The following is an 18067-nucleotide window of genomic DNA, read 5'->3' as shown; positions in this document are numbered from 1 at the left end:
AGTCATCTTAACAGAACCAACAGTCATACTGGTATAGTACGACTCAAGCAGAATGCCAAGTTGATAGACTAGGTCGGTCAGGCATATAATTTCAAGGTCAAATGATGGGTGAAAGATACCAACCTGTCCACGCTATTGGCTGAAAGTTTGCCATCGTTTTCTTACGGACATATACCCATATTAATGACAGTCCTAACACATCGATGGGAACATTCAAACAAACAATACTAAATGAACTTGGACCGATTCATTCTTCTATATGTGGTACTCTTATTGTTACGTCCTTGAATTCTGATGGCAACACCCGTAGAATTTGTGGTGACTACAGATGAACAATGAACTACTGCTTATTAAAGCAAACATGCACGATGGGGAATCTTTAGGTATTCCTAATTGAATTCATAGTTCTAAAGTGTTCGTGAAAGTTGACTTTAAAGACGCTTATCTTCAAATCACCTAGATCAATCTTCATCTATTTTGCCAGCTATTAACACTCCTTCTGTTCTGTTCAAATAGAGCTTTATTTGGCCTAAGTTGTTCTCTAGTCATATTTCAGGAAGTGATGAATAAGGAAGTCAGTGATCTTAAACGTGTTGAAGTTTATCAAGATGATCTTATTATTCATGGTTCTGATAAACTGGCCAATTCATGATCAGAGACTTATAGCTTTATTGCGTCGTTTACTTGAGAAGAATATGACGGTGAATCGAAGTAGGTGTTCATTTTGTGTTTCTAGTTTTGAATGTCTTGGATACCTAGTTGACGGTATACGTTTTACTATAGATATACAAAGACTAAGTTCGCTGACAAATGCACCATCTCAGAAAAAACTTACAGAACTACGTCCACTGGTGGGTGCTCTTCAATATTATTTCCGTTTTATTCCCAATTTTTCTTATCCTGCCAATTGTGTTTTTTCAAATTTTGACATTCAATTCATTTAAATGGGGTGAGGAACAAGAGTCATGCTCTCGATATCTACTAAAGCTTCTTTCGAATGATTCTGTTCTTCGAACTTACACTCTAAATGTACATCCTGTACTTCATACTGATACATCAACAGTGAGTATTGGTGGAGTTTTGAAACAAGAAGGCATAACAGTTATCCGTGTTTCACGCAAACTTACTGTTGCTGAACAAGGATATTCACAAACGCTGTGAGAATCATTAGCTGTGTTTTTCGCTGTCATTAACATTTATTTCGAGAGACGTTCACTATTGTTACAGATCATGAAACATTCAAGTTAGTTCTTCATCCTGAAAAATCATTCGCACATTCCTCAGCTACTATGGTTCAACGATGGAGTATTGGCTTGAGTGCCTATGACTATACGATTCAGTAGAGAAGTGCCAACACACACTCAACATTTTGGTTGAACATCTTCACAGTGATTACAGATATATATCGTAGAGAAAACAATTGTGGAAGATGTTATAAGTCGGAGAGTCGAATATAATACATTTTTTTGTGCTCATTTAGTTCTACCTGTCTTGAATTGTACTATTTCAAGAATTGCTAGGGAGTGCATAAAATTGAATACTTATGATCAACATATATATAGGCAGTTTGTAGTTCATTCAAAAAAGGTTTTAGATTCCAATGTTGCAATATGATCAACTGCATTCTTGGTATTAGTAATTAATGGTTACAAATCGCCCATACAAGGATGTTGTGAATTCCTTATAACACATTGCTAAAGCAAACCAGTACCATAGTTGAAGTTGGAGATATTCTTAATTCACTTACTAGTACTTAAGTGTTGTCCAAAGTTGGTTGAAAACATAATTATCTCCACATCCGGTTACTCTAGGCGATACAGTTCAGTCAGTTACAACGTAGGACCAGTCACATATATGCATCGGTCCAAGTTGCCATACCTCGTTAGCACAACAAGATGAACACCAAATTCATAGAAGTAGTTAGTTCAATATTAGTAATATATGAAAGAAAGATAGTATATAACGATATGGTACAGGAAGAAAGAAAGATATCAAGCAATTTTAATCTCACAGGTTAAGGGCAGACAGGGAGTATATACACCTACGCCATTGTGATCGATTCTGAGCCATGTTACTCAGAGTTTCCAACCACTGGTTGACTATACAGTTGAAATGCGAAGGTCCATATTCAAAGTTAAGTCAATTGTGTGATGTTGTGTGACCATTATATTTTGTTTTTAGTGATATCTATCTAACTCCTGATAAAGTTCGACTCCACCAATGATCACAACTCATCACACAAGACTTTAGAGATCTATTTCAAAAATGGTCACTAATGAGAACACTATTAGTACTAGTATTATTATGATCAGAGGAGAGTTATGATGAACTTTCGACCCATAAACTTCTGTTTCATCAAATCCAACCCAGTTTTCATCGTATCTGCATATGTAAAGTCGGTTTGTGATCATGAAAGACTAATCATCGAAAAAGTAGTGAAAATCAATTCAACCCATACTCATACAATTTTTTTCGAGGTAATCACTAATAAAAGAGTTTATTTTATTCATCGGTTAAATTAACAACATGAAACAAAACAAGAGAATTGAAGATAAAAACTATCAAATACATCATCACAGATAATGGTTACAGGGATAATTGAAAGACAAGTACTACAGTTCTATTGTATAGAAATCAATCTGACCACTCTGCAGGCAACACATAATTTTCACAGGATCTTTATTGAAAGTGACCAACTTCTTAATCTGCTCACCAGTTGGATAAATTTTGATCTGATCCAATAGACAGAATAAAACAAATGCATCAAAATGTTTAAAAATCAATTGAAATGACAAATCACTAGTTGTGTCATAGTGTGTCTCATTCTTCTATTATAAAAATCACTTAAAACAAACAAAGAAATCGGCATTCTACAATATATTGCACTATAATTAAGCAAGCAATCATCATCGCACACACACACACACATTGAAAAAAATACAACCTAGTACTTCTAGAATGATAAGTGGGCAGATTTTTATGGAATTTTGGAATCACAAACACCAAGTGTTAAATACTTATGCATCGAATCAAACTTTGAATGTTTTTTTTCTTTTTACTGAGAATCGATCACGAGAATAATAAGACTAGGCGGTAAAACGAAGGATGAATGCATTAGAATAGATCACTACACAACACATTAGCATTATCGACAAGCAACTGACAGAGAGTTAAATCAGTGGAAGTCGTGTTTTATCGTTAATATTGTTACATGTCCATGTGATTCATTCTGACTTTTGAATAGATGAGTTATTCTATTATTTTCTATCATTATGTCACTTATACTTGTGACCTTTAGTATATTAATCAAAGTTCAAATTAAGCACAAATCTTAACGCTTATGTTATAGTGGAATTTACCTGAGATTAATCAAACTAAATGAGATGTACATACTATCATTTCCATCAAATTGTATGACATCGATTTTGGTTTACAGTAAATTGTCTACACATCCTTCTTCCGTCTCTACAATTCCACTATTCAAGTCATCATTACGATTCATTCAAGAGAACACTTGACATTCACAGAAGCATACTAGAAAAGGAATAATATGGGATGTAAGACTTCTGTCCTAACTACACAAATCTAAAATCTAAATCACATTTGAAGTACTGACAATTTATTTTCAGTACTGACGAACCATTACAATTTCGATACAGATTAATGAATTGTTGCTGATCAATTACATGAATGCAAATATATCTTGATGGCGATTACCATCTGTAATGAGACTTCATGCTTCACAGTTTCACTTTGTACTGATATATTCTAATTGAAAATGATCTTTTTTTACAACTAAACATACCTGACAATATTTCCATGGTTGTGACATTTAATAGTGTTGTAGTCTGAAGAATAATTCATTCATTATTTACACAGCTAGTTCCTGACTAACTTAGATATGAATGGGGAGAGATGAAACAGATTTTGTAGGTAGATTCATTCTCAACAATCTGATAATGGTGTTAATAAATGATGGATATTCTGTCGACAACCAAACTGCTTCAGACAACATTATGTAGGTGACCAATCTAATTAAACTATCAAATTCATGGGATATTTTACAATGAGTTTAATTGAATTCTTACTGGCAATTACTTTTAATGATACAATATCTTATCATGCTTACGTGTGTTATTCTGAATTTTGAACAGATTAATTACTGTTATAATTTATATTTTGCTAATAAACGACCCAGCTATTCCTATTGCTTAGTATTCTTATACAATGACACTCGACAAGACCCCAAAATCAGAACACGTTGAACAGGAATGAAATTGTATTCACAAATAACAATGGTATGTGAACAGCAATCACTGATTTGAATAACGTTCTTATATTTATATTATATACATAAGAAGCTTCTAGATTTTTCTCCAATAATTTGCCCTGGCTGATCGGTTTAGAATTAGCCAATCAGCGCGTAGCAACACCATCATGCATGAAACATGCTTTAATCCAATCTATGTCCCGCTAACACCTCCCCCTTGAGCAGATTCGTAGGATCTGGTGCTAGGGTCCAACTGCAACCGAGTGACTGGCCTGCGCTTTCGATCTGTCCATCGTCTAGGCAATAAGGAAGTTGTATCACTCTTTGCTTGCACAGAAAATGACTTGTCTGTTTCGGGCGTTTTGATTTCAAAGGTGTCTAGCAGAACGTCAAGAGTTATTCGATGTCGATTCTCGCTGCTGGCTATCGAAGTTGCTTTCAGTTGGTTAGCATGACGTATCCAAACTTCTGAGTCAACTGACACCTCATAAACCATATTCCCTTTCTTTCTCACGATCCGACCAGCTGTCCACGTAGGATGTTTACCACGATAGTCCATAGCAAGTACTTTTTGACCCGCCGTGTACAATCGTCTTTGTGCCCCATGGTGTCGATTGAACTGCTTCTCCATCAATAAGTTCCGTTGGGGCTCACGAGCTGGCGTCGAACGGATGACATCGAAATGTGTCCTTATTTTTCAGGTCATTAATACCAATTCTAACCCAATAGCCTCTTCAGGTACCTCGAGAAGACTGAGGTCATCTGGGCTCGGTGACTTCTAGAGTTTCAAGTGTTGGAATTCCTCGTGGACTTCCGCCTCATTGGCTGGATCAGTTTTTACAGGCCATGAAGGGAACGACAGTCTAGTCGATGTTCGTGGGGCAGTAGGTTAGTTGAATTGCCCTTCGAAGAACTCTGCCCATCGTCGGAGATGTCGATGTATATTAGTGATTGGCATCCTATCATTCTCACAGATTGTTTCGCTCAGACAAGGCTTCTTGCTGCCAGTGGCTCGGATGAGTTGGAAGAGCTTCCGGTAGTTGCTAGATGCAGCTGCTGCTTCCAACTCATTAGCGCGCTCTGACCACCAGGCTTCTCGGTCCTTACACAAGCTTTGTCCAATTTCATTACGTAACAGTCTTTGTTTGTGGTCGAACTGACAGTCACCCGGAGTAAACCGACGGGCTTCGACGAGTTGCAAGGAGCCTGGAGAAACAGTGCTTATAGGCGTCATGCAATTGCACCCAATGCTCATCTATACTTTATGGTGGGATGGTAGCTAGCCTAAAACATAGCTCGGTTTGATACTTAGTCGCAACAGAAGCTGCAATCAATTTACTGAAATCAATCCGTTTAGGACGATGAATTCGTTGGCCACTGAAAAGTAAGGTAAGATTGGTGCAAACAAGGGCATGATCAACGTCCGAATAGGTGCTCCGAAAGGAGTGGCAGTCTTGTACACAACCGCGCCAGCGGTAGGTGACCGAGATGTGATCAATCTGAGTTCAGGCTTGAGATGTAGAGGGAGGACGCCAGGTGGCATATTGGCGATGAATATGCCGGAAGTTAGTGCCAGCCAGAAACAGGTTTTGGTCTGCGCACAGTTGCAGTGAACGACCCCCGATATCTGACCTGCGACCAACGTCCCCATCGGCCACCTAAACGACTCTCTTCTGTGCCTAGACACCCGACCTGAGCATTCAGTTTTGTCGGACACACTTTCTGAAAAAGAACAGTTAACTGGTGGTAAAATGTATCCTTGATCGCATATATTCAACAAGACCTAAGTAAATACGCGTTTTGAAGCCTGTACATACTGATCTGGATATTTTCATCCAAACCATCAATAAAAATCTTAAAAAGAGAAAACTGAGAATTTACTGATTGATTGACAGTATACTACAATCTTTGACCCGTTTCTTTTTTAAGAAAAACGTGTACCCACTGATAAAAATTTTATAAAAAAAGCAAATAATACTTTGAATGTTCATATGAAGTATAAATATGTTAAACACAAGGTAGTGTGATTACAATAATCATTATACCACCAAAAACCGATCATAAATATAGATGCTATCAATTACTTTGATTGCATCGTTCCCTTAGTAGTTATATTCCTTTACACGGAAACATCAGGAATTAAATCTGGTTAAGCAATCATAAGGTCCGCCAACTGGCGCTAGCTTGCGAAGTTAGCATAACTGATGACCAGTCATTCACAAAAAAATGAAAATGAAGGGTAAGAAAAGTTATTTGATGACGAAAACAGTCACTACTCGACTGTGAATGGATTTAGAACATTATCAGCAACTCATAAGGCTACAAGTTCAAAAGTGCAGCAGTAAAGTCAAATTCAGTGGGTTTTAACAATAAAACTATCAGTCTGTCGAGCAAAGTGAATACATGCAATTTTATGAACGTCATTTAAGCACTTGTTAAGGCAGTGAATACCGCACTAAAATGCAGCTGAAGTGAAAAAGGATAACATGATGTGAAATATTAATTACTCCTGACGTGGCTAATGATGCAATGACTATAGTTATCATTGTCTTTCCTACTTAAGTTACTAATAATATTTTGAAGTATTATTTCCCAGAAAAGTAAATTGAACTAAGAGCGAGATAACAATTATTCTCATTAAAAAGGTAACTAGATCTATGGAGTTCACAAGCTAATTTAAAAGGCTCTGAGCCTCATCAACTGATGTACTTTCATTGTCAGAATTACCAGTCCCGATATCACTACCTTGGAGAAATCTTGCGGTTTTTCCTAAAAACTTTGAGGACTTTTCACAGGCCTTAGAAAATGTTTGGGATTTTGTGATGTTTCCTTAAAGTTTTTTACGGTGGTTTCCCCAAAATAGGAAAATAGGGTACTATAAACAATTTTAGGCATGTGTTAAACACCATAATTAGTTCTGCATAATCTTAAGTTTGGCTCGGTGAATACTGAACACCAACATTATTAAAAAGGGACTGAATGTAACTGACTTTGTAAGAAGCAGTTAGAAACCCAGAACAACGGAATTTTATGTGTGTAAGACCAATTACAAAACCGTGAAGTGACTTAAGAACCTTAGTTGACCTTCAAAATAAGGAAACAAAACAAACCAAACCTCGAAATTCAAAGTTTGTTAGACAGAGTTGATGAACTTCAGTTTTTCAAGACTTGCACCCTGGTAGTAGTAAAATATTGCAATAAAGATGGAGAGTTATTCAATATCCCCAATCTTAGTAACGAGTTTACACAAACCGATCGAATAATTTGCGCTCGCTTCTTGTTGTTTCAGTACAGTTCCAGGTGTTTGACGATATCTAAAGAGGGATGATCCAGTCACTTGATTACACTAGTCCCTGTCAACTTAAAAATTATTTGTAGGTCCATGTACCTCGTATTCTCAGTGAGTATGTTTGCCTCAGAACAGCTGGATTTCTGGAGCCAGCAGATATCACAATACCAGGTAGCAGATTGGTTTCAATGTAAAATTTAGTAGAGAGACAATTTAAATTTTTCATATTCACTCCGCAAACTGAAGGACAAAACGAACAAGCGAGTATTACCAGTGATAGAGATGTAAAATGTAGTGTAATCCCCCTTAACACTCACAGAATTGAGATAATCATTGAGCCTTGTTTTCAAAGACTTGTCAAAACATTCCGTCACTTCGATTCCTTGTAGGCAGTTTCATGAATTATTGTTTAGAATGGCGAGAGAGTCCACACAAACTTTTATTGGAACTTATTCGTGCTTTTTCATTAGCGGATGTCCTCATGAGTCTAATAGATCACTGAGTTTTGCCGACGGTCCAACGGGGTGGGTGTAATCGTGAATAGTATGGTACCTAATGATTAGTTGCCTGTTTATCATCATATAATACGTTGTCTTTAAACCGATGTTTTACTAGAAGGATGGGTATTATGTACTTTTATTCCGAGTACATTCTTTCAAGAATTTCCAAGAGAATAAAATTCTCCTTATGGTAGGGAGACGTAGTCCAAGATTTTTTCTCTTAAATGAGTGTAAGATGAACATGTTTATGGAGGATTCTGAGGTCAGTTTGTGGGATTTGTATTCGTCTTTCTTTTTGAAGTGAACAAAAGGACTAAGATGTTGGTGACCTGCGTTATTACGTAACAACGAGGAGCAGTTAGAAAAGGAGCAACCTGTAGTGACCGGCTTGTCTCGATAAGAACACGATTGGAATAATAGAAACAACTATTATTATTGTAACCACTTGTACCAGCGATTGATTTACTGTATCTGTTTAACTGTGTCAGACTCACTTCTGGTTCCGCTATCCGTCTTGTTTGGTTCGAACTTTCATACGCTCTGCCCATTTTGCCTGTACTTGTTGGTACGTCTCGGTATTCTTTCGATACCACGAGATCGCCAACAAATATACTTTATCTGGACTAATTGAAGCCTTCTGATTTGCGAGTTATCAAAGGTACTGAGTCATTTCTGGGCGCGTAATCGAATTGTAGTGGTGACCATAGTCCGTCCTCGACTCGACGCCTACTACAAACTAAATGGAACGGATATTTCACCGTTCATTACGGGAAAGTAGGAAATGTAGTCCCTACACAAAGCAAGGAAGCAAATAACCATTTTGGATTTGATGTTGAAATCTTAATAGGAGGCCATCAGCTAGCCCTTATTCACCTAGCCTAGGCTCCTAAAACGCTGCTTAATATCCTCTAAGTAAGCCACGAGAGTCAGTAGACTGAACTAGTCTCAAAATGTCAATGTGCAGAACCATCAGTAGTATCATAAAGAGTGATCACCAAGTCATTTTCAGCGTTGCAAAGAATGGTACTAGAATCTCTGAGATGACACAATGTGAATAAAGTATCACTCTTCATTTACTTGTATTCAGTGAAGATAGGTTCCCAATAGTCTATTCGTGTAAGATCCAAACCTAGATTCCAATAGGTCTGGATGTGGCCGAATAACCGATGGATAGCTTTAGACACTCGTGTCTCAGTTCAAATCAAAACAAGGTATATATTTGACACGGTTCTGGAATTTATCATATATACAAATGTACAAATTTACCTAAACGAATATTATCACCCGGTTATTCAACCAACAATTGATACAAAAATATTCAATCTAAATTACAATAAATAGCAAGGTGATCAGAAATATATGAAAAATTACCAAAAGCACCAAAAGGTAAACGTTATTCTATCCTTTCTGGATAGATCAAGTGAGATTTCGTTTGAGCGGCTATTTTATAACACCAAGTGTTTCAATTTCTGGGAAGGTGCTCCAAATACAACCAAAAATGCACGATCCCAGTCCAGTTCAAACCGCACAATCAAATAGCGAGCAGCCAATATGGCAGATGCCAGAATAATAGCAATTAAAACAAACTATATACAGCTCAGTAAGGAACATAGAGACTAAATAAAAAACGATAGTAAAACCAAGAAAATTGAACGTTACAGTCTTAATTAACATCAAAATTGTTAACAACATATACAAATAAAGAAAACGTAAGGAAGAAATCACAAGTGTATGCATAGAGGGATTTTCACTTGCAAAATGGATCCAACACCGGCCCCCAAAATCCCTCCATACTGCACAAGCTATTCTGATGTCTTTTTAGCCATGGTTCACCTAATCGCCTATTCCTCTCTAAAAGAACGGGTAGGACTTACAACAGTACGCCTACTCGCTCTGTCTACATTGTTTGACAATTAACTAATCGGACCCTTCTAGGAGACATACTTTAAGTATATCCCTCCTAATAGACCCGTTATTAGTACGTACTGTCACCGTCCTAACTTTTCCGTCCTTGTTTGTTTCACAACTCTCAATTACCCCTAGAGGCCACTTACCGCGGGTGGAAATATCTGAAACCACAATTACTACATCACCTGGCTGGAAATTGCGACGCTCAACCAACCATTTTCGACGAGTTTGTAAGGATGGTAAGTACTCACGCAGTCACCTTTTCCAAAATACATTAGCTGGATAATTCACCTGTTTCCAGCGTTTATCATAATTAACTCTGATACTACTTTCGTCAACTATACTGTCGCATTCCCTCAACAAAAGCAAACTGTTAGGGGTTAATGCTAGCTTGTCGTTAGCATCCTGTACAATCGGGGTTAATGGTCGATCGTTCAATATCCTTTCAATTTCAACCAAATAGGTGCCTAAAGTTTCATCATTCAACGTTTGTTCTCTGGTGATCAATAATAATAGTCTGCGTACGGATCTTATCATTCTTTCCCACACCCCTCCTCTGTGGCTGGATGACGGGGGGTTAAAATGCCACTGAATCTGCTTCGCTGACAATTCATCATTTATCCTTTGTTGGTCCCACTGCCGAACATATTTCCTTAGTTCAGATATTGCACCCACGAAGTTCGACCCCTTATCACTATAAATCTCTGAGGGCTTTCCTCTTCTTCCCATAAAACGTAACAGGGCCATCACAAATGAATCTTTATTCAAACTATAAGCCATTTCAATATGCACTGCACGTGTTTGCAAACAAGTAAATATACACCCATACCTCTTTTCTAGTGACCTTCCCCTTTTGACTAAAATAGGTCCGAAGTAATCAACGCCTACAATTGAGAAACTATGCCAGCCCGGTTCCACTCTACATGCGGGAAGCGGTGCCATCAATTGTTGTCCTGAGCTCGTCGTATACCGTCGACAGATTACACACTTACCTATCACTCTCCTGACTGTGCTGGTCCCCTTTACTATCCAATAGTATTTTCGGATTGCGGCAAGTACTTGAGAAGTCCCTGAGTGTCCCTCTTCTTTATGATAATGTCTGACTATCATTTCTGTCACAAAGTGACGACTAGGTAATATTACTGGATGCTTGAAGTCATTAGGGTAATCGGAGTAGTTTAGACGACCTCCAACACATAGTAAACCGTCAAGCATTATAGGCGATAAACGCTTCAGATCATTTTGACTATTCACATTACTGCTGTCATTAAATTCACTGAGTAATCTCCCACAGACCTCATTCTGGACTACCATTAAGACCTTACGCTTAGCACTTTCAAGCTCTTCGACCTTCAGGCATCCCAAATAATCTAACGTAAGAGGTAACACCTAGAAAATGTAGACCCAACATAGCGGGACAGACTGCAGTCACAACTTCTACTCCGTAAGAGTTGTCAAATTCTGGAATTCGTTGCCGACTGAGCTAATCCAAGCGACTTCCCATGAGGCTTTTTAGAGGAAACTTGACTTGTTCTTAGGGACCAAGGATAACATATTATTATGATTTACCAAATTCTTTTTTTCCCTGGAGGTGTTGGAGATCCACTGCTACTAGAAACGGAAGCCCGTTAAGCGAAAGCTTCTTCTATTCCGTCCTCAACCACTTGAACCATTTGATCAAATTTGCGTTCGTTTAATCATGATTTCTATTCTCGTGGAAATATGAAAGGTGATTTAACAAGGGACTGCAAAGCAAACAACAAAGGTGATAAAAAGTTTGGTAAATGCTTATCTTGTGGCAAATTTCATTTTCGTAATTCATGTGCATTTCGTAATGCTAAATGTTTTAAATGTGGTAAGATAGGACACATTCAGTCAGTATGCAAAACTACTGTTCACTTTGCTTCAAGTATTACTAAGTCTTGTAACTTAGATCCCGACAATTCGTCTGTTCCTAATAATCATTTATCTTTGTCCACCACTTCGCAAGGTAATGTTCATATTCAAAAACGATTATATACATCCCTTTGTTCACTACATGACTTTATTGTGAACAAAGGTAGTATAGAGTTCATTATTACTTTCAAGAACTTGAAATCTTTAGATCCTAACTAATCCTTCTTATTTCATGTCTCAATGAGCAGCTTCAGTTAACTGGTTCCAATGAATTTATTGAGTTGTTTGTTGTTCAGCTCTGTTCATCTTCAACTTCTTCAACGTGTTACTTCTTCGTCTGCCTTTTTGCCTTCAAAATGTACTCCTATTCATTCCATACAGGCTGAACTTGTTCGTAGAGATTATGTTGCAAATGGTGGTTGAGATATTTCTTCAACCTCTCAGGATAAATATTGTGGAGATAGGACTATTAAACCTATTTTGTAAACAATTTTTCATTGTTTTTGCATGTATTTTGTGTATTTTCATATTCTGTACATTTAGCACTAAACAGTTGTACATGTTGTTTAAGTTTATGACCTTGAACACTCGTTAATTGAGTTCCTTCCGTTTTGAATCCCACATAGTACGACATTGTAACTGCTCATCAATAAATACACTTTAATACATATCTGCCTCGTTCTAATATGCCTGCAAACATGATAAATGAATTATTAATTGACTATCATCTACATTTATAGACTATTGTGACATTCGTATTGCATTCTACGCTTGGTGAATTTACTGGAGCGATATCGTCCATATTGGAATTATTAATCTTCTATAATTGTGGATCACTGGTACCAAACCCAACTGAACACGCAACCGCCAGTCAATTTAAGTAACGTCCCTGACTTTTATGTGTGTGTTAATAACTTATAAACTGTTTATTATTGCATAAACTTTGGACGTAATATTCTTTCATTGCTATTTTGGTTAACATGCTTTTTGGTCCGCCACAATATCAAGACATAATAAAAGGTTTGCAAGGTGTAAGAAAGTGTTCACTGGGAATATTTAAAGCGGAATTAATCGCCACAACACGTATTATTAGTGACAGCATTAATAATTATGTTCAAGGTAACGATGATCCTGGTTGTTCCATTGTAGGTTGATTACATGTATAATATAGTAGTGGTGTTCTAGTGTCTGCTAGGGATCTCACAAATTTCCAACATCAAGTGAGTTCAAATGTGATTTAATTGTATATGGGAAAACCAATGCTTTTCTGTGTGTTAATAACAGTAGTAATAACAATAACAATAATGATAGCATTCTCAAGTTAGGAAGCTCTGTTGAATACCTTGTCAAGTCCACCGAAGTTGAGCATCAGGAGTGGGTAACAGACACAAACTGTCATGGCTTCTCCTTAGATATATTGTTCTGCAAAAAACAATCGTTCACCTGAATAAAACTCACATTCATGGTGTTTAACACAGCACGAACTGCAAAGTGTCAGTTCAGACAAATAGGAAACTGACCAACCATGTGGTCGGACGAGTAAGTAGTACATTAAACAATCAATAACTGACCAGTTTAAATACCTAGTATTTGTCTGTCGCCTGCGTTCACCCGAGGATGCTGACATGCGAACGTGAATCCTAAGCAAGCTTGAACATTGTCCCAACATGATCCTGCAGGAAGTAACTAATGAATGTCAAGGGTTAGGGAATTTGAAGCATAATACCTTGATGGTAGAAAACGCTAACCAGTTCCCCCACGTCATTGCTGTCGAGAGAAAAGTCTTACAAGGTTCGAGCATGCAGAATTATCGTAGTGACAGCGGCAAACCATCATCCCCATGCTGGTTATGTGGCGGTTGGCATTTCGAAACGTTTTGTCCGTTTAAAAATCATCGTTGTAATAAGTGTTCCAGAAAAGGACACAAATAAAGTCATTGCAAAACCCGGAAACGCCGTCAACCTGAAGTTTATTTTAAAAGATTCAAGCCACAGACAGCCAAAGTGATGGTAGTTGTTAACAGAAGCGGCTCCCATAATCGTAGAAAGTATGTTTGTCTCAAGATTAATGGGTATGATGCACACCTACAGCTAGACACAGCCTCCGATATAACACTTATAAGCAGGAGGACGTGGGGGAAAATTGAGAGACTGAGAATACATTCAACCCATCAATCAGCACATAGCGCATCTGGTGGAATTCTGAACATTGCTGGTGAGATTCATTGTGAAATCACAGTCAAAGAGCTTACGGAGAAGGAAGTAATCCTTTTGACAGAACGTCCATCACTCGATTTATTGGGGCTTGATTGGATAGAAAGGTTGAAATTAACATGTCGTCCCATAAACTCGATCTGTAACAAAGTCGGTATGTCGAAAGTTGAGGATCCAACATTGTTTCGTGTGGGAGGATATAGTCAGCAAATGCAGTCTGGATACCGACCCCGAATCTTCAAAAAAGGTGTTGGCGCGATTCTGAAATATTCCTGCAATAGACATGACAAGCTCAGGAAACATTAGGAAGCATTTTGTCCAATCAGCGTTTGATTTGAAATTTTGCTAGAAATAACGCGAAAATAAACAGTCATATGTAGGGGTTGTGATTGGTTGATTACTACACTGCTACTAGTATTCTAGAATTTTCTGGAAAATCCAAGGACTTCTAAAATACTATAAAAACCCTATATTTTCTCTACATAAATGAACCTTTGGAGTAAAGTTCTTCTCATACATTTTGCGCCTTTCCTCTCGTGTTGACGTCGCTGTGTAGTTCTAACTTGGGGGTACAAGATTTATCAAATCATAAAACACATCACATGAAGAATATTCTTGGGTAATAAGTCAATGTCATAATCACACGAATCATTGGTGTGGATATTATTCTCATTTACAAGAACTGATTAGACTGAATACAGTCACAGTGTGGTGTGTGCTACAGATGTCGACAGATTTAAGTAGTATGTATCATCGATAGAAAGTGGAGTGTCTGGCAGTAGTGGGTTAAATAGATCGAAGAGAAGGGAACAACAACAGAGAGTGATTGGTGTGAAAACGAAAGAACAGTAAAGTCCGAGATAATTTATTGACATGTTACAAATGAAGAATATACTGTATCGTTATTAGATTTGACTGAGAATATGTTTGCTTGTCCCACTTGTTCGTTCTCATTCACCATAACACCAATATATTAGTATTACCTCAAAACAACGAACTACTATGTCTCCAGATAAACCGAAACCAATAAATATGTTCACTAAGAGCATATCAGGAGTAACTCATTCCAACCGGTCGTATAAAGTGTTTATATTCGTCAACAAAATGGCTTACAATGGAAACACTTTTCAAAATAATCTTTTGTCACATTTTATTTATCCACTAAATGAACATAAACTTCTGAATACACTACACATTGACGGATAGACAAGCTACCAGTCAGATTGTTTGCCAATATATGAATAGTGGAGATTTGGAATAAAGCACAGAAACACCAAGAGGAGTCGCATACAAATTAACTCTAATTACACGTCTGACCATTGTTTGTCGCATTATTTTTATCATCATATTTACAGACTAAACCAAAGGTCTATCGATCAATCAATATACAGCTAATTGATTAGCAGTCACTCGACTCGTATCGATTGTGTAAACTCAAATGTAAGTTGTATGTATTAATTAGCATGCAACAGTCATAAAAATCAGTTGAGAGTCGGACACGCAGTGGACGGCTGTTTATTTGTCCTCTGCGATTTTCTGTCTATATCATTTGTACATATATTAAAATTATGACCATACTATTACTCAGCATTATTGTTTTCGTTATACTGATGGAGATGAAAACTATAATTGGGACCATTATACAAAATATTATGTTATCCATTTTCATCTGTAATTTGATTAAATCAGTTATACAGAAATATAAAAATATTGTATTAAAGGTTATGGTGACTGTTGCACTATATGTTGTGACGATCATCATGTCTACGATTAGCTGTCTAGTATCTTAATTATCATGATGAGCGTTATAATAATTAAGGTTGATAGTTATCATAATAAGGTATCATGCATGTTGTTTATTTTTTCGTTTACTGTACTAATTATTGTAATCTAAATAGACGTTATAATGTAATTTGAAAATGATGATTATTTGTATTTTCTATCTATTCTCCTTTGATAGGTATGGGATGATGGCATTCAACGAAGGAGAATATTAGAAAGGAACAGTGAAGAAGAATGTGATTCTTATCTTGTACAAATTTGATTTTACATTGTATAATATAATTTTAAAACAATCCACATTTGTGTTTTCAATGTGCCAACGGGTAGATAGTGAATGTGGACAGCATAGGGCGTACTAGTAAAAGTCTGACCACTGTGTAAGGCCAGTGAAGTGTACGACAGCTACGCAACCGAACAAATCAAATGCTGATTGGACAAAATGCTTCCTAATTTTTCATGAGCTTGTCATGTCTATTGTCAGCAATTTTCAGGACCATACAGACATGAACATCTAAGTAAATTCACAATGTCAGATTTCTTGGTCTCGGTATATATATATATATATTCCATTGATGATACATACTACTCATATTTGTCGACATCGGTATTACTCATCACACTGTGACTGTATTCAGTCCAATCAGTGTTTTGTAAGTGAGGATAATGTCCACACCAATGATTCGTGTGAGTATGACACTGACTAATTATCCTAGAATATTCTTCATGTGATGTGATTGATAAAAATGTAAGTAAAGCGACAAAGTCAGATTTCTGGGTCTCGCTAGACAGTATATATACAAATTTATATATTTATGTGTTCAATCTTGCAAACGTTTAGATTTCTTCTCTGAGCCATGCTCTCAGTATGTGGTCTTTCTCACTATCATCGCTACTGTAATAATTCCTGATACTTCTGGTTCGGTATGGCCGCTTCAGCTCTACCTGTACGTAGATTTTGACTGACTGACTGACTACTTGATTAACTGTATGGTGAAATCTGACGTCACTCGGTTGTGTACAGCCTAAAGGAAGACAATTAAAATAGGGTACCGTCAAATTAACGAGTTTCGTAGATGCACACACAAACGATAACTGCTTTGTAGATAGGTTTTCCACACTTTGCTTAAGCATACTTGATTCAGGTGTGTTGTTGCTTTTCTCTCAGCTCCCATAAATACACAGGAGGAGAGTGTTGCACAACCACATCGTATATAATTCTGTTCGATTTCCCATTATACTGTGTGTCATTTATGTATCTTTTATATGAATACAGAATAACGTTATAATTTCAGAAGTAGTATTCCTTACTATAAGATTGTTTCGATAATGTAATAAGAAGACGAAGATTATCAGAACTATGTGATAGTATATTAGCGCAATACATTTTGAACAATCTGATCACACATCATATAGTTGTTAGGAAGATTTATATATAAAAAGTAGAAGGTCAACTAGACTGGGAATGGAGGGGGAGAGTAAGAGTAGACAAGGATAATAATGATAAAAATAATGTGAAAACAATTTGACACCTAGTCACTCTGGATAATAAACATATATTACCAGGATAGGTTTAAGGAGAGAACAAACTGGTAAATGCAGTGGGATGTGACACAATCGTTTTCATGTCGTCTACGTTTTGAATGAAGCATGGACTTCGTTCCTTCTTTGATTATGACCTTCGCTGAACAATACGTTTTGTTGATGACAGACAGAATTAAGCCTTTGTTTCAATGAAAGGCTATTTGAATCACCTCTAAATGTTAAGGTGATGTAGATAGGTTTTTTCTCTACCAAGACTACAGTAGGTCTCACTGTGTCCTGAACATTCCATCCATTGATAAATTTACGAGGATAACCATTCCCGATTAATGTCTTGGTTAACAACTTATCATCATCATCATCATCAATAGCGTCGTTTGTGCAAATATGACGAAGACTGTTAAAAAGGCACTTTACCAAACCACGTTTGTATTGCACAGGACAATAACTATAGTAACTAACATTATGACCCATTCACGTCGGTTTTCGCAAAATGGATCGTTTCATTGAGCCATCTTCTCGTCTGCTTCGAAGTACATCTAGGAAGGGAAGTTGGTCGTTCTTCTCCTCTTCGCTTGAAAGACTGATATGGTTTTGGATAGTGTTAAATTTATTCATCAATTGGCAGTTTATATTTTCCTTTCTTTCACCGATCACTAAGATATCATCC

The 18067-nt window shown here is 37.0% G+C and overlaps 1 protein-coding gene across 1 annotated transcript; it reads left to right on the top strand.

Annotated features, from left to right (window-relative positions):
* Nucleotides 1-15644: 15644 nt before the first annotated feature.
* On the top strand, nucleotides 15645-15866 carry Smp_205610 (unnamed protein product; the record flags this gene model as incomplete). The annotated part of the gene is made up of 1 exon (XM_018797708.1): nucleotides 15645-15866. One exon carries the CDS (start codon nucleotides 15645-15647, stop codon nucleotides 15864-15866), a length of 222 nt encoding a protein of 73 aa, XP_018644752.1.
* Nucleotides 15867-18067: the final 2201 nt, after the last annotated feature.

Source organism: Schistosoma mansoni (genome assembly GCF_000237925.1).
Source record: "Schistosoma mansoni, WGS project CABG00000000 data, supercontig 0463, strain Puerto Rico, whole genome shotgun sequence".
NCBI lineage: Eukaryota > Metazoa > Platyhelminthes > Trematoda > Strigeidida > Schistosomatidae > Schistosoma > Schistosoma mansoni.
The sequence above is the reverse complement of the archived record's forward strand: the minus strand, read 5'-3'. Positions and strand labels throughout refer to the sequence as shown.